An 18,717-nucleotide genomic window follows, 5' to 3' on the forward strand; every position below is an offset into this window, starting at 1 on the left:
GACTGGCAAAGGCCCTGATGAACCAGGTCCTTTGGTGGATGCAGAGGGGCCTGCTGACCCCAGACACTGGGCTATGTGACCCGGCCCGGCTTGCGGAACACCATCCTCCTGCTGCCACATCAACCCCACCTGCAAGACCCCGTGTTCGATCCGCTGGAAGGCTGCCTGGAGGGAAGGCTGGAAAGAGGAGGAAACGTTGATTTTCTGCCTTCCATTTCCTTCCACATAAAGGACATCTTGTTTGTACTACCACAGTTTGGGTTCCTTTGTTTGTGTGCTGCTGCTTCATATTTTTGTGTTTGGCTCCTGAGGCTTGGAAGTTTATCCTTCACCATGTTGGAAATGCAAGTTTGCATATAGTTTGCTATCTATTCTAGTGCTGCCGTTCTTTTTATTTTTTGTGATGACATTTGCCTGAATAAAAGGCTTTTTGCTTTCATTTGAAAACATGTCTATTGTTTGTTATACTGTGGGGATTATTAGGCAGCAAACCTTTAATAAATATACAATGGGTAATTTACAAAGGACACACTCCTTGGGGGGGGGGGGGGACATTTGGTGTGCCAACATGGTTTAATATTCTCTAATGAAACACCAAAAAAAAAAAAAAAAAAAAAAAATTGAAAAAAACATGTAAAAAAAAAATATTTTAAATGGTGACATAACTAGAAACAACAAAAAAAAAAAAAAAAAATGCACATTCCTTTACAAAAATGACTACTATAAATTATGGAGGACCACCAACCAAAACACACGTCTGGCATAGAAAACATTATTAAAGGATTACATCACAAGCAAGAAATGTGACATTTCAGTATGGGACAACTCTATTGAAATTGCATCAGCAAGAGAACGGGGTTATTCTAGCAAGAGAAGAATTAATCAAACGAGGCTTGAAAATGTGGTTTAGTGCGCCTTTTTAAGACATTGTTCTCTTGCTAGAATAAAAGGTTTCTAATGACGAATGTGCCATATCCCAAACAAACGCGAGTTTTACCTGAACGAGCGCTCCCGTCTCCTCATTTGGACTGAGCATGCGCGGGGTTTTTGTACGCTGCTTTTGTGTACAGACGACCGAACATGTCTGACGGACACGATTCCAGCAGACTGTTTTAAAGCAAGACCAGGAAACAGTTGTTTGTTGGAAAACGGTCTGGCCGACGATTGTTTGCTGGAATTCTGTACGTTACTGCCTACACACGAACGAACATGTCCGCTGAAACTGGTCCGCGGACCAGTTTCAGCAGACATGTTTGGTCGTGAGTACGAGGCCTAAGAGTGCTTTCTAATTGTGGAGGGGTGGTGCTTTGACTGGGGGAAGACAAAGATCAGTTTTTCTGCTTAGCTTAGCATAAACACAAGATCTCCATCTTCCCCACTGATAGGCGGCACAGATGAGCATGGATGGGCGCTGATAGACTGTAATGTGTTTTACTAATGGATGCCAATCAGTGCCAAACAATAATGCCTGCCAATCAGTGATGCCCATTATGGGCACTGATTGGCATCCATTGTGGGCACTGATTGGCATCCATTTTTTAGTTCTGATTTTCATCCCTGGTGGTCTATGGTGGCATCCCTGGTGGTCCAGTGTGGGCATCCTTGGGGGGGCTGCGCTGATAATTGATCAGCACAAACCCCCCCTTGTCAGAGGAGCAGCCGATCGGCTCTCCTCTACTCGCGTCTGACAGACGCGTCTGATTGGACACGGCTGATCTCCGACGGAGACTCTTTACCTAGATCGGTGTTGCGGGGTGTCAGACTGACACCCTGCAACAACGATCGCCGCGATGCGCGCCCCCATAGGACGTCATATGATGTCCAGTCAGGATATTGAAACCACTTTGCCGACGTCATTTTGCTATATGGCGGGCGGCAAGTGGTTAATCTCTTCCATGTTGCTAATGATACAGTTTCTTGTATAAGGCCAATGATGACGGGTCCGGGCAAGTCAGAACATTTATGTTCAAGTGTGAGCAGTGATAACAAAGTAAAGCACATGAATGAGTTTTTCCGATAAAGATATCCAAAGCAGGGGGTATTTGTAAAATAGTATTATTATGGAGAACATAGTTTACAAAAGCTGAAAACCTCCTTAGTCTTCTTATTTCCCTAAGTGACTGTAATGAAAATGTTCTCAATGCAGTTTTCTGAAACATGGTCAGGTAGAGATTGGGAGACCCAATCCACGATCTGGCATTTCCGCTGGCTAGAGTGAGACTGGAAGGAAGACGGAAATGGCTTTGCTCCAGCCTCCTATGTGTAAACATAGAAGCAGCGTCACAAAGTCACTTCCAGTTTACTTGACTGCTAATGGTAGCAATTTTTTTAAAAAATGACAGTATTCAGAATCGCAGTTTTTGGCGATGTGAATACTTTGAAGTGCAAAGGAGGGATTTGGGGTCTTTTAGACCCCAGATCCCTCCATAAAGAGTACCTGTCACCACCTATTACTGTCACAAGAGATGTTTACATTCCTTGTGACAGCAATAAAAGTGATCAAAGTATTTTTTTCTTTAAAGAAACAATGTAAAAATAAATAAGAAAAAAATAAATTAATTAAAGCGCCCCCTTCCCTGTGAGCTTGCACAGCAAAGAAAACACACACGTAAGTCGTGCCCGCATATGTAAACAGTGTTCAAATAACACATGTGAGGTATCGCCGCGATCATCAGAGTGAGAGCAAAAATTCTGGCACTAGACCTCTTCTGTAACTCTAACCTGGTAATCATTATTTTTTTAAAACGTTGCCTGTGGAGATTTTTAGGTACCGTAGTTTGTCGCCATTCCACGAGTGTGGGCAAAAAATGACATGTTAGGTATCTATTTACTCGGTGTAACATCATCTTTTACATTATACAAAATAATTGAGCTATCTTTACTGTTAATTTTTCCTTTTTTTTATTCGTGAAAGTGTCTTTTTTCCCCCCAATAAAATGCTTTTGAAAGAACGCTGCGCAAATACAGTGTGACATAAAATCACCATTTTATTCTCTAGATTCTCTGCTAAAAAATATATATAATGTTTGGGGGTTCTAAGTAATTTTCTAGCAAAAAATACGGACTTTATCTTGTAAGCAACAAATGTCAGAAATAGGCTCAAGCCTCGTACACACGACCGAGAAACTCGACGGGCGAAACACATCGTTTTGCTCGTCGAGTTCCTTGTTAGGCTGTCGAGGATCTCGGCGAGCCAAATTTCTCCATTCCAGTCGAGGAAAAAGAAGACATGCTCTCTTTTTGGCTTGACGGGATCCTCGACAGTTTCCTCATCGAAAAATGTACACACGACCGGTTTCCTCTGCAAAAAAAAAAAAAACAGCAAGTTTCTTGCTGGTTTTTGCCGAGAAACTCGGTCGTGTGTACGAGGCCTTAGGCATAAAAGGGTAGGTTTGCACAGTTATAACAATTTAAAGTGGTATTAAATCCAAAAACAAAAATGTTATATATTACATCGTACCAATCTTTAAATGTGGTGGGTGCCTTCGTTTTCTTATTTTAGGCTTTTTTTTTTCACCTGGTGATCCGTAACACACTTCCTGTCTCAAACCACTAGACAGTTTCTCTTTGCTCTTGAGAACACCATCGTAAATGGTTTGCCCCAACCCGCTACTTTGTCTGGACAGCTTGGTGTGTTAATGTACGTTAAAAAATAACATACTTGCTGGCTGGTTCACATGGTGAAAAAAAACGGAAAATACCCTAAAAAATAAAACGAATGTAGCTAAGATTCCATAAGCTCCAATATAATACACTTTGCTTTTGGGTTTCAATATTAACCGCTTCAGGTTTCGTATCTTTACACCCCTTATGGACTTGAGAAGTTTTTAAAAATCTCCACTATGAGCCTATTTTTTATTTGAAGGGCAATCAACAGACAAATAAGGTGCTTCTTCTCTTTTGACCAAGACATAGGAGATGCACCTTAAAAATTGGGTTTGGTGTTAGGCTCAATGTACACGGGACGTTTTTACAACCGCTCCTAAACAATTTAACTTGACAGATAGTAACCCACATTGTGGTTACAATTATTTCATTAACAATGGTTTTCCTTTCACGGTTATTGTTTAGAAAATTGGGTGGAGGGACTTCTTGTTCAACACTGTTGGCTTTAGATTTCAATGCCCATGCAACACTACTATTTGGTTGTCATAATTATTAATCTGCCCGGATGTTTCATTTGTATATTTAATTCCAGGTGTATATCTACTTATTTTATTTGCATTGTCTGTTTACTTATTGGAAATTATTGGCAGTCAGCTCCTGACAAGAACTTCCATCATTATGCTCCTTTTTGCCATGGCTCTTTGTGAGAGACGTTATTATTGCAGTTTGCCCTCAGAATATTCTACCATGAAAAACAAAATAAAACAGAAAGAATAAAGAGCTTCTTTCAAATGTATGCTATCACACACAAACTAACATTTCATACCTCTTGTATGAATTTTTAATTTTAATTGTTTTTATCTTCTGGGCTTAAGTCATATTCTAATATACAGTCTAACAAACAAGAAATGTTCATCATGAAAGATTCATGAATTTAGACGGCAAAATAATCAATCTTGTGGTGTTTTCTTTTTTTATAAACAACAACGACAAAAACTTTTTCTTCAATTTTTCTTCAGGGGATCATCTGCGTGTCTGTTCTCAGGAATACACATGCTGCACAACTGAAATGGAGGATAAACTCAGTCATCAAAGTCAACTGGAATTTGCCAATATAGTTCAAGAAACAAGCCATTTTGTCCGCACTGCATTCACATCATGTCATAGAAAGTTTGATGGTAAGTTGTAAATTGCAAATGTCAATTTTAACCGTTTTGATTATATATGGTCTTATTATTTGATGCAAACCCATGTTTTCTGCTATGCAACAGGTTTGCTTGAAGCATATTTAAAGCCTTTTTTCCATTTTACATAGAGTAGGGGAGGGTTAAGGCCACTGGCAGTTTTTTTTCATGGGTTTCACTGGACATTTTCTCCTTCACTTCCTGTCCTGTAGACTCAACAGGAAGTGAGAGGATATCTTTCTAATGTGAAGGATATGCCATTTTAGATAGTTGTCATAGGAACAAGTTTCTCTATCAGAATATTTTCTTCTGTTCTGATGGCAACTCAAAAGTTTGGATTTACCCTCACTTTTAATCCTGATGACACAGTAAGAAATAAAAACCTGACAGTGTTTCTAATCCCCCACCAAGCTATCCAAAAATTGTATTTTGATGTGCCCTTTCCCCAGTAGTGCACACTTACATTTGCTTCTTTCCTCTACTCAGACGCCAAAAGTGAGAAAGGGAAGCCCTATGGAAGCTTATGCAGAGCTCCTTTTTTCACCCCACTGTCATGGGCCATTCATAAGCACCAGCATTGGCATAAAAGCCTAATTCATTTAATTATGTCTTACGAGCTGCTATGGTTGCTTTTGCGTAACCAAATCAAACTTTCTATAATGCAAAATCTGCAGGAAAATCTCCAGAAAAAAAAAAATCTCTTAGAACCAGAATATATGCAAACTGTGTGAAAGAACATATGCAAAATATAAATGTCAATTTTTTTCTCTCTCTCTCTCTAAATATATATATATATATATATATATATATATATATATATATATATATATATATATATATATATATATATATATATCCGCTACACATCAAATGTGACTCATATTTATTACTGCAATCATAAATATAATGCAAGTGTAATATAATAGTCAATCAAAATCCAACTTCTGCCATGAATACTAAAAAAACACAATCAAATCAATCCACTTCAATCCACTACATTCAGAGTGAAGTAAAATTCCTTTTTAGTTCTTCTTATTGTCCTCTATATCACATATGTTCACTATATAAACCACTGTATGCATGACCACCTCCAGTTGTGGTCTCACCTTAGCTGCTTGACCTCACATACTATGTTTGGTTAAAATACATGATGTCCTTTGTTCTGGATCATGGAAGATGCTTTAAGTCTACCTAATTTTTAATCTTCCATCCACTGGTAAACGTCTCCTCCTTATGCTCCACTCAGCACCATGCAGGCAAAAAAACTATATATAGTCGTTATCCTTTTAAAACTATTTATTTCTATGCCACAAAACAACAATTCAACACTCAGACATATTTAATGAGTGATAGATCGCACCAAATATATGCAGCATTGTGTAATAAATACGGATACCCTGTGTAATGTCATGGTCGGAGTCGGTTCTGTGACGTCATCAAGCCAGGGCTGTTTGGATGGTACAGCGCCCGAGGCTTCACATAGCCATCTGCTAAATACGTGTTATATCGGAAAGTGCAATACTTGTTTAATAAATGGAGGTTAATAAGTCATTTTACCTCACGGGCACTTTGAGCACAATTGCACTTTTGTTATTGAGAGCACTGAGCATGAGCACCTCATGTTGCACAATTTATGAACTTATCAAGGACTGAATTTTTTTTCTTTTGTAAATGATTTATGTAATATTGATATTTTATTTATATGTTTACATATGATGTGAGGTACTGTTTTCTTGCACATCTATGGACTTTATAATGAGTGTGGATTTATGAAATATGTATTGCTTACACGTGATTTTTTATTATTTTATTTATTGAGATTGAAGTTCATCCATTGCAGGGTGTTTTTTTTTTACACATATGATTTTTTGTTCACTATAGCAGAGCTTTCTCAAATGTTAAGGCTCCATGCACACTGATTACAAAACAAAAGGGTGTTGTCCAACAGAGGGATTGAGAAGGTACCACTGAGGACAACAAAAGAGGGCTACTATGGCATGAACGGACACGAGTGATGTATAAAAATATATTATTTATTTGATAATTGATAATAGTACAAAATATAAATGGACTGGGATATCAAAGGGACATAAATACCAACAGAGCTAAAGAGCTTTGTTAAGCAACCTACCAAAAGGGCCGGTCAGTGCCACACTAAAGAACAAGGTTCGTGGAGGTGTAACACAGGTACCACATATAAACACTGACAATGGACAAACATGAAAACAACAATGAAGGCGATCCGGACGCCGAATGGAGCGTTTCTGCTGAGGATTCTGGCCGAAGTTAGCCAAATGGGTGGACAATAAATGAAAGTATAATGAATAATCAGCAGAAACGGCCCTGCAAGGGGGAACTAGATAAACCTAATTATAACTGCACCATAAAAAGTCCTGTCAAAAAAAGGGACCCAGTTGAGGTCAAATTAAAGAAGATAAATATCCATTGAGAATGACAGTTCCCATTGATGTAACAGCATGAATTTTCTGTACGAGGAAATAGGAGGGGAGAGCTGAAATTATGGCACTATGAATCGTTCCTATAATTATGCTAATATGCATCAAAGTTATTATCCTTGCTCAAAAACAGGGCATCAATGTGTCCCCTAGTTCCAGTTGAATATGCAAGTATGATTAATACAGGAACAATCTTACCAGCTACTTGATGAAAGGCTACCCTGTATTTGAAAGATCCTCCCGTTATTACATTGCACAACTGCTGTGAGCAGTATCCGAGATCCTCCAGACACGTCTGCAGCTTTCAATGCAGGAAGGATCAGCTGTGTAGAAAGCCACCTGTTGTAGTGTAGTAAGTTGCGGTTAGCTTCTTCCGCAAGGGATAGCGAGTCTGGATACTCTGCGGGGAATGCAGGTGCCTTGTAGCGGTTTAGACCAGTAGACACAGTCCTGTGTTTTGGTCCGTACGTGCCCGGTCCTCCTCCTATAATTTCTCTAGTATCAGGCGCATCGGTTCCCACGATGCTGGGGGCGTTTACTATGGTGGCGTCCGTCGCCCAATGACGTCAACGCGTTTCGCAACGTGGGTGCGTAGCTTCGTCTGGACAGGAAGGGGAAGGCGTGCGCCGCTCCTTTTATGCTATCAGCGCGCGCCTGTCCCCTATCAAAATAAAATAAAAAGAAAAACAGATCGGAGTATTTGGAAAATAGACTGATGGTGCTTACTGATATCATACCTAAATACCCTTCCTCTAATACACAAGATCAAACCTGACAAAGACTTTACACGGAAGACAGACGTATATGTGGCCTCTTGCAATAAAAGCAACACCGCAGTTCATACAGTAGTGTGTATATGCGGGGAGTTAGAACTGCGATGTATATGCAAAAGGACATATCACATAATACGTATGGCGACAAATGAGCCCAATACACTCCACCTGGTAAAGAGGAGAAAGTGGAAACGAAAGCTATATCCATGCACACTGAAGCTGATAAACTGCAGTTTATTGGCGTTTTGGCTTTTTTTTTAAAGCCCATAAACTGAACTCTATGTTAGCCTGTGTGCCGCACACCTGGACGTTTTTTTAGTGTTAATGAGCTTTGGAGTTTATTGGCTTTTTTCTGAACGAATGCCCGAAATTTGCATTCAAAGTGCCGTTTTTTGGCAGGGAAAAACCCTAAAAAACGCAAAACCCTAAAAAATGCAAATCGCTAAAAAACGCTGGCGCCAGCGTTTTTCTTAGCGTTTTTTTATCCATTGAAAAAAAAAGTAAAAAAAAAAACTACACTGAAAAACGCTGATTAAAGCTATTGCTAAAATGCTAAAAAACAAGCTCCTTGCAAAGCTACTGGCGTTTTTTTTTTATAGCTTTTCTTATCTTCAGTGTGCATGGAGCTTTAAGCAGAGCTCCATCTGAGAAAAAAAAATAAAAGTCAGCAGCTTAATCACAAAATTATGCCCAGGGCAGTTGCCCCTTCCATCCACCCTTCCTCCCAGCCCCGCTTCTGACTGTTACTTGTCCAGGGATCCCTGCAATGTCGGAACCCCAAGCCGATTCATCCATCAGCATCAGGTGCAGGTGCCAGCATTGCAAGTAAGCAAAACCGGTTTCACTTTGTTATAAAGGGCGGCTTCTGAGGTTTTGGGGCTAAAGCTCATCCACCAATGCCCACCAGTGGCCAGTTAGAGTGCTAAGAGTGAAAGGTAGGTGGTGGGTGCACAGAAGCGAATTTCCACGTAAAAAATTTAATAGCAGGCATAGCGGGCGTATTTTAAATATTTTAAAATGGTAGACAAGTTTTGTTTCAGGCAAGTCTGAATTTCTATTTGGGGTGAGCAGTTGTCCTTCAGCTTGCTGGGAAAAGCATACAGTAAAACTTTGGTTTGAGAGTAACTTGATTTGAGAGCGTTTTGCAAGACAAGCAACATTTTTTAATAAATTGCGACTTGATATACAAGAAGTGTCATATCACAACTGAGTATAAAAGAAAAAAGAGGCACCTCTAAGTGTAGCAATACAGTTACATTTAATGAAGGTACAACATGTAGAGACTCACATGGTTGATGATTAACCTCCCTGACGGTATTCCCGAGTCTGGCTCGGGGTGAAATTTCAGTACAAATAGCCTTATCTCCAGCGGTATAGCCAGACTCGGGATTGCATCACAGTATCCAGGCAGAGTTACTTACCTTGTCCCTGGATCCTGCGATGCCTCTCCGCTGTGTGATCAAGCGGTGTCTCCTTGCTCGATTCACACAGTGCCCGAGTGCCGCTGAGCTTCGTTCCCTGCGACTTTACAAAACACGGGGGCGGAGATCGGCGCCAAATAAAAAAAAATAAAAACACAGTACACATACAGTATACGGTAATCTTACAGATTACAGAACTGTATAAAATAATTACACCCCCCCCCCCTTTGTCCCTAGTGGTCTGTCCAGTGTCCTGTATGTAGTTTTATATTATAAATACTGTTCTTTCTGCCTGGAGACTGGAGATTGTCCATAGCAACCAAAAAGTGTCTCTTTATGTCAAAAGTGGTTTTAGACCAGCTAGAAAAATTAGAATCACTTGCATAATTGAGTGATAGTGATTTGTGGGGAAATTCGTCATCAAACACTAAAAGTAATGACAGCGACAATTCTGCAACTGAGCAAATTTCAGTGATTTTGATTTGATTACATTATTGAATAATTTTTATTATTATTATATTATTTGTTATAATTATTTATAGTTATTTATTATATTATAATTAATCATTTCGTGTTTCAAACTTTATCATACCCGGGATGTCTACTAGACTCTTGTTTGGACAGATTTAAGTGAGTTATTTCTAAGAATTACAGGCCTACAATATAAAACGCCAAATTTCCATGCAAAACAATTGTACTGCTTTCAGCACCAAAAAACTGACATATTCATACCGCCAGGGAGGTTAAAACACACATCTAAATATGCAGGCATTCCGGGGGTAAAGCTGTCCACATAGACCATCCTCTGCACCACCATCATCATCATCTTTTCTACGCTGTGCTCCACGAGCGGTTCAATCCTCGCTTTCAGATCGATCTACTGCAGGGTAGTCTTCCAGGTCACGATTGCAGACTAACAGCGGTGAGAGCCAGTGGTACGGAGGATGGTCTATGTGGACAACTTTAGCCTGGATGCCTGAATACTTAGATGTGCCTCTTTTAAAAATCAACCATGTGAGTTGCTAAATGTTTTACCTACATTAAATGTAACCATATCGCTACACTTAGAGGCGCCTTTCTTCTCTTTTATACTCTGTAGCTCCTGATGGATTTTGCTTCTAATCCCCTTGTGGAGGCTGTCATTTGTGGATGGACATTTTATGGTTTCACAACCCGGTCACATTGCTATAATCTTTTTTATATGGACTATAAACTGAATGAGTTATTAATAAATGGTTGTGGAACGAATCATTTGAGTTTCCATTATTTCCTATGGGAAAATTTGCTTTGATATAAGAGTTCTTTGGATTACAAGCATGTGTCTGGAACAAATTCTGCAAATCCAGTTTTTTTCTGTACTTGCATATCCATGCACAGCTGTAAGCGTTTTTATGGTAAACATGTATAATGAGTAGCGGATCTCAATTATATAGCTTCTACCTAACTAGCAGGGTTGATTAAATCCTATCTATTTTTAAATAGTAAAATCATATATTTGTATATTGTATATTGGTTATTTCTAGCCCACTCCTATCAATCTGAATAATCTTGAAGTTTGTAAACTTGAATTATTTGACACATATTCACTATGCTCTGTGAGTAGGCACTGCTATGTCACACATTTCACAGAGCCTGCCTTCTGTACTACAAAGTTGCTAAGGGGAGGGGTTTCAGGAGGCGGAGCCACTACAGAAATCACTGCTTGCAGGCAGCACGGTACCATGGGATATGTAGTCTTTAGAAATTGAATGTAAACAGCAGATGAGAAACTGCAAAACATGCAGGGAACCTGGAAATATGTGGAAAGAGATGTCCAACTGACAGGGAGCCCTTTACAGCATGAAAATAGTTTTCATATTCATTGGATTGTCAAATATAACTATTATTTGTATTGTTATTACAATGTTGATGTTATCAAATGAAAATGTATGATTTGACCATAGATCTCCTTTAATTATCAAACCAATAACAGTGCCATGAAACAATTTGTTAGTCTAGTATTAGAGATGACCAAACCCGGCTCATCCACCAGGTAAAAGGCCTCCTCAGCACCTGTCTGATGTGTTTCAGGGTGCTATCGCACACACTTTTACATGAGTTAAGTCATCCAGTTCATTTTGAATGTACTGCCAACACAAGCACACACAGCAATTGGACAGTAACCTTTTTTTGCAGTGCACCACACTACAATGCGCACATGGTTACCATATGGGGCCCTAAATGCACGTGCATGGACGTATATCATTAAGATACATCGGGGTGCCATTTAAAATGAACCTTACCATTTGTGGAAGTTCGCAAGATGAATGCCACCACAGGTCCTGCATTACTGTTCTTTCCAAGAATGTGTGATGAAACGAGCATTTTCACAGTGCATAAATGGGTTTCCAGCCTAATAATTTTCAATGAATTACACGTTTAATTCATCTGAGAATAATCTAAACAGAATGGTGCACTTTATGACTTCCTATTACTCTGATTCTTGAAGTACATGACTCTCTAAAGATTTGACAAAACTGCATCCATATACACAAGTAAATTAAATGCTCGCAGTTTGCGGAAAAAACATATAGATTTGTTGAAGCTGCTAAATGTATCAATTTGTTCAACTCTGGCAACAATCCACACAAATTATCTGTGTTGTGACATATTAAAAGTTGGTGTTCAAATATTTCCTATTATAAGAAATAGGAAGTGTTACCAGTATTTACACCAAATACGTAACACTTAATCATAATTTTGTATAAAACATATAAATGCTTCTATATATGTTTCTATTTAAACAGAGTGATATACTAGCAAGCTACATAAAGTGCTGTGCCTTAAACCATTCCTGGTCTAGTATAAGGCCCGGTACACACGGGCAAACATGTACGATGAAACCGGTCCGTCGGACCGTTTTCACCGTACATGTCTGCCAGAGGGCTTCTGTACGATGGCTGTACTAACCATCGTACAGAAGTCCGCGCGTAAACAATACGCGGGGCGTGTCCACGTCGTCGCCGCGGTGATGTGGGCGGGCCTGCCATTTAAAGGCTTCCACGCATGCGTCAAAGTCATTCGACGCATGCGAGGGGCGGCGGGCGCTCGGACATGTACGGTAGGTCTGTACTGACGACTGTACATGTCCGAGCGGGCAGGATTCCAGCGGACGGTTTTAAAACACGTCCAGGAATATTTGTCTGCTGGGAAAAGGCCCGGCGGGCAAATGTTTGCTGGAATTCGGCCCGCTCGCGCCTACACACGACCGAACATGTATGCTGAAACTGGTCCGCGGACCAGTTTCAGCATACATGTTTGGTCGTGTGTACGGGGCCTAAGGCTTACACCCCTACCTCCTGCACTGTCACATTGGTCAATCAGAATGTTGAGCAACTTCACTGGCCAATAGGAAGCTACAGGAGGTGGTGGAAGGGTGAGGGGAGTTAAGTCCCATACACACGACCGGTTTTCCTGCCAGGAAAACTGCCAAGAGAGCTTTTGGACGGGAATCAGGAAAACAGACAGGAATCCTAAAAGGAAAATAGAGAACCTGCTCTCTGTTTTCCCGTCGGGATTCCCGGCGGCTTTTTTGCCGCCAGATTTACTAATACTCTATAGGAAACACTGCGAGGCAGTGCCCATGGAGCATACACACGGCCGGGATTCCCGGCCAAAGCTCCATGGTAGTTTTCCTGTCGGCTTCTCAGCTTTTCCCTCGGTTTTCACGGCTGACTTTTTACCGCCGTGAAAACCGAGCGTGTGTACAGGGCTTAAGGTTTTGACACCACCAGGAAAAGGTGGATCTAGCTGTGAAGATCAGCCCACAATTTAAGGTTCTTGGACCTGATTGCTGAAGGTAGTTCGCACTATATAGACAGTATGGGTTTGATTTACTTAAAGTAAATAGGCTGTTCACTTTGCAAGGTTATTTATATCATTATATGCAAGCAAATATGCTATTTTTAATTTCCCTTGCATGATATTTTTTTATTCTTTGCAAAGTGAAACTTCACCACATTCATTTAGCTTTGGAGAAAATTCCATTGCAAAGGTCAACTTCCCTTGTAAATGGAATTGCCTGTTTGCCTTTTGTAAGTAAACCCCTGTGACTTTGTTAAATATCAATTGTACTTAAAAGAAGGCAACACACTTTGATTTAAATTAAACTTTTTTTTTGCAATGGGTAAGTTTGAAAAAATGCACCTGTTTGCAGCTAGCAATGTTTGGGAATTAAGCCTCGTTCACACGACCGAGAAACTCGACGGGCGAAACACATAGTTTTCCTCATCGAGTTCCTTGTTAGGCTGTCGAGGAACTCGACAAGCCAATTTTATCCATTCCCGTCAAGGAAATAGAGAACATGCTCTCTTTTTGGCTTGTCGAGTTTCTCGCTAGTTTCCTCGACGAAAATGTACACACGACCGGTTTCCTCGGCAAAAAAAATTCTCCCAGCAAGTTTCTTGCTGGTTTTTGCAGAGAAACTCGGTCGTGTGTACGAGGCCTTAGTCTTGGAAGTGTGTGTTTTGATCCCATAGGGGGAGATTTACTAAAACTGGTGTACACAGAATCTGTGCATAGTAACCAATCCGCTTCTAACTTCAGCTTGTTCCGGTAAGCTTGGCCAGTAAAACCTAGAAGCTTATTGGTTACTATGCACAGGTACACCAGATTCCCCCCACAATGTGTGTTATACCAAACTAAATGAAGGTAAAAACATGAAATTATAGGTAAATCTATTATTTTCATGTTCTCCAGGGTATATTTATGTTAGCAAATTGTGGTAATGAGCACTTTGTTTAATATACTTTACATTTCTAACTTAAATGAATGTAAATTAAATGTTTAATGTAGCATAGCATGATCATTTATACATTATATTTGTATACATTGCTTCAAAAATCAATGTGTGTAAAAGAAAACTCTACTTTCACTACAAAAACACAACATCTAAGAGCCGGTTCACACTGGGGCGACTCGTCAGGCGACTCAGCCGCCTGACAAGTCGCGTCCCATTCTATTCAGTAGAACCGTTCTAATAGGAGCGACGCAAGTCGCTCCGACTTAGAAAAAGGTTCTTGTACGACTTTGTGGCGACTCGGGGCGACTTGCATTGACTTCTATACAGAAGTCATTTTGCAAGTCGACTCTGAAGTCGTCTTCAGGACGCCTTGCCGAGTCGCCCCTGAAGTCATGCCACCCCAGTGTGAACCGGCTCTAAGGGTCTATGTATTAATGTTTTCACCCAAGATTTTTAGAACACTGAATTCTCACTCATTTTTAACATAAGCTTTTAGAAAAAAATGGGTGAAAGCTTTATGAATTTTGGGTGAATACATTGATAAATATACTCCTTTGCAGCATGGAGGTGATTTTTACACTGTTGCTGTAAAGAATACCCCCAGAAATGTCATTAATTGAGGATTACTGCTTTACTCAGAAGTCTGCACTGAAATGTATTTCGATAGGATATATTTATGGAATCCCTTGCAATAGGAGTTTCATCTTTGGTGAGATACTCTGCTTGTCCTCTTTTAAAGGGATGCAGACATTGCAGTTTTTTATTACAGCACTGATATTGTACTAGATATATAAAAACAGATGGAGGAGAAACCCAAGGCACCAACATCCCTGTATGAAGGACCAAAACAAGAGATATCAAAAAATTGGGACTTTTTTGTATAAGTTTACATCACTTCATGTACAATTTGTAAATGACCGTTCTTGGATTCACAATATTTATTTATTTGACAAAATGTTATGTCTGTGTGGGTTTTACAAAACCTGTATCAATAAACATTATGACATCTACGTTGATATTGGCACCTTAAGAGCCGGTTCACACTGGGGCAGCACGACTTGCTGGGTGACTCGGCAAGGCGATCTGCCCATGACTTGCACAATTCTGTATTGAAGTCAACGGAAGTTGCCCTGAAGTAGCCCCAAAGTAGTACAGGAACCTTTTTCTAAGTCGGAGCGATTTGAGTCGCTCCTATTAGAATGGTTCCATTGTACAGAACGGGACGCGACTTGTCATGTGGCTGAGTTGCCTGACGAGTCGCCAATGTGTGAACCGGCTCTAAAAGTCCTGATTCCAAGATATATCTTGTTTCGATATTGTACTAGGTGAACTTGAGGAAGGCAGACCCAGCCTTTCAAAATGCTGCAATTCAAACAGCAATTTCCTCAGAACAGAGAAAATATTAATTTCCTTGCCATGTAGACTTTATAGTATGCCTAGTGTACCTAGAGGAGTTTGTATTTCTCATCAAAATTGAAGTTACAATTTCATGGTAGACATATAGGTCAATAAAACAAGTATTTATTTTATTTCATTGACTGTGGGTACAAAACATATAGGCTGAAAGTGTAGACAAATGTTAACTCAACATTGAAATATTGAAAAAAAATATGGGCTAGATTCAGGTACGAGATACGACGGTGTATCTCCAGATACGCCGTCGTATCTCTGAGTTGCGCCGTCGTATCTCTGAGTTGCAGCGTCGTTTTTAAAAACGACATTTTTAAAAACGTAATTTAAAATGACCGTGTGTGGGGAAAACATTGTTTTATGTCTTCTGAAAAACAACAAAAAAAAAATTCGAGCATGCTTCAATTTTTTATGTTGTTTTTCAAAACGTCATTTTTTTGTGTCATAAAAAATGACCGTGTGTAGCTAAAACGACGTTTAAAACAACGTTTTAGGACGCGAGCTTGAATGGAACAGAGTGCCGCCGTACGTGCTGAACGTAACCGCGCTTTGCTAGAGCTTGTTGAAAAAACGATGGTGTGTATGCTACGTAGTTTTTTAAAATTATGTTTGAGAAACGTCGTTTTTTTCATGCTAAGAAATTTCGTTTTTTTTCATCACAAAAACCGACTGTGTGTACGCGGCATTAGAATCAGTTACGCATAGATTTGACTTAGTTCCGACCGGCTTAAGTCTCTTACGCCGTCGTATCTTAGTTACAATTTTACGATGGCCGCTAGGTGGCGCTTCCGTCGATTTACGCGAAGAATATGCTAATTAGGTAGATACGCCGATTCACAAATGTACGTACGCCGGCGCATTTTTTTACGTTGTTTACGTTAGGCTTTTTCCGGCGGAAGGTTACTCCTGCTATATGAGGCGTATGCAATGTTAAGTATGGACGTCGCTCCCGCGTCGAAATTTGAAATTTTTACGTCGTTTGCGTAAGTCGTTCGCCAATAGGGCTGTATGTAAGTTACGTTCACGTCTAAAGCATTGACGATTTGCAGTAAAAATTTGGGGCATGCGCACTGGGATGCGCCGTTCGTAAAAAAACGTCAAATACATGGGGTCACACTAAATTTAAATAAAACACGCCCACATCATCCAAATTTGAATTAGGCGGGCTTACCCCGGAGCACATATGTTACGCCGCCGTAACTTAGGGCGCAAGCTCTTTCTGAATACGGAACTTGCACCCTAATTTACGGCGGCGTAACGTATCGGAGATACGTTACGCCCGCACAACATTATGCAGGGCTATCTGAATCTAGCCCTATGTCTTTATGTTTTCTGCTCTTTTGAATCATAAAATCTGTATTTGGAAAAAGGGAGTTATAATCATGGGGACATGCTTAGCAAATTTGAATGTGAATAACACAGTCAGCAATTGCCATATTTTACTTGTGCATACTTATGTTCATTCATTGTGCTTACCTTTAATGAATTTTATTACTGCTACCTTATCCAACTAAAGATAACAATTGAGTTTAAAATATAATTAAACAATCTAACTATTACTATTTAATATGAGTAATTTAATTATACCTTTATTAAAACAGAGTTCCACCCAGGTGAACTTCCGCTTTAAGGCCTCCTCCCTGGCTCTTGTTTGTGAAACTGAGCTTTTGGGGAGGAAGGGGGAGCGGGTACCTGATTTTGACAGGTAGCTGCTCCCACTTCCGTTCTGGTCGCCTTAGGCAATCAGGAGGGACGTTTTCCTTCCTGAAGTCTTCTGGGGACACATGACAGGTCCTAAAAGACGTTGGGACCAGTCACGGAGCACAGTGCCACTAGCGCATGCGCTGTAGGCACCCAGCTGTAAAGACACAAGCTGTCACAGCCCATAGTGAAGATGGCGGAACAGCTGAGGGAGGACACAGGGAGAACACAGCTACGTGCACCGCTGGATCGCGGGACAGGTGAGTGTGCATTAATTAAAAGTCAGCAGCTACACTTTTTGTAGCTGCTGACTTTTAATAAATAAACAAATGTCTGAAACTCCACTTAGTGCTTGGTTGTCATTGAAACTATTTAAAATAAGAGTCCTGCATTTCTTATTGTTAACATTACAGTAAATAATCATATTTACATCAACTGACCACCAGACAAGTTTGCCCATTGAATGTACATCTCCTAATTTTTTAAATGGAAATGACTGTCCTTAACCACTTGCTTACTGGGCACATATACCCCCCTCATGCCCAGGTGAAATTTCAGCTTTCGGCACTGCGTCGCTTTAACTAACAATTGCGCGGTCGTGCGACGTGGCTCCCAAACAAAATTGACGTCCTTTTTTCTCCACAAGTAGAGCTTTCTTTTGGTGGTATTTGATCGCCTGTGCGGTTTTTATTTTTTGCGCTATAAACAAAAAAGTGCGACAATTTTGAAAAAAATACAATATTTTTTACTTCTTGCTATAATAAATATCCCAATTAAAAAAAAAAAACACATTTTTTTCTCAGTTTAGGCCGATGCGTATTCTTCTACATATTTTTGGTAAAAAAAAAAAATCGCAATAAGCGACTGGTTTGCGCAAAAGTTATAGCGCTTACAAAATAGGGGACAGAATTATTATTTTTTATTATTTTGTTTTTTTACTAGAAATGGCGGCGATCTGCGATTTTTATTGGGACTGCGACGTTATGGCGGACACATCGGACACATTTTTGGCGCCATTCACATTTATACTGCGATCAGAGCTATAAATATGCACTAATTACAGTATAAATGTGACTGGCATTGAAGGGGTTAACACTAGGGGGTGAGGAAGGGGTTAAATATGTTTCCTATAAAGTGTTCTAACTGTAGGTGGAGGGGGGTGACTGGGGGAGGTGACCGATCTGTGTCTCTATGTACAAGAGACACAGATCGGTCTCCTCTCCAGAGACAGCACCGTTGTCTCTGTGTAAAACGGCAATGAGAGATGATCTCATATGTTTACATATGAGATCATCTCTCATTGGCCGCACAGATCGCATCGCAAACGGCCACTCTGATTGGCCGTTCGCGGCGATCTGTAATTGGCTGTGTCCAAGGGACACGGCC

At 40.1% G+C, this 18,717-nt stretch overlaps 1 protein-coding gene across 1 annotated transcript in view; it reads left to right on the plus strand.

Moving 5' to 3' along the window:
* Positions 1 to 18,717, plus strand: part of GPC6 (glypican 6) — a 921,045-nt gene that overhangs the window by 240,549 nt on the left and 661,779 nt on the right. Inside the window, exon 2 of the mRNA XM_040336093.1 lies at positions 4,626 to 4,784. Coding sequence (XP_040192027.1) covers positions 4,626 to 4,784 — 159 coding nt within the window. The remainder of the gene's footprint in view (positions 1 to 4,625; positions 4,785 to 18,717) is intronic.

This window comes from Rana temporaria, chromosome 2 (assembly GCF_905171775.1).
Source record: "Rana temporaria chromosome 2, aRanTem1.1, whole genome shotgun sequence".
NCBI lineage: Eukaryota > Metazoa > Chordata > Amphibia > Anura > Ranidae > Rana > Rana temporaria.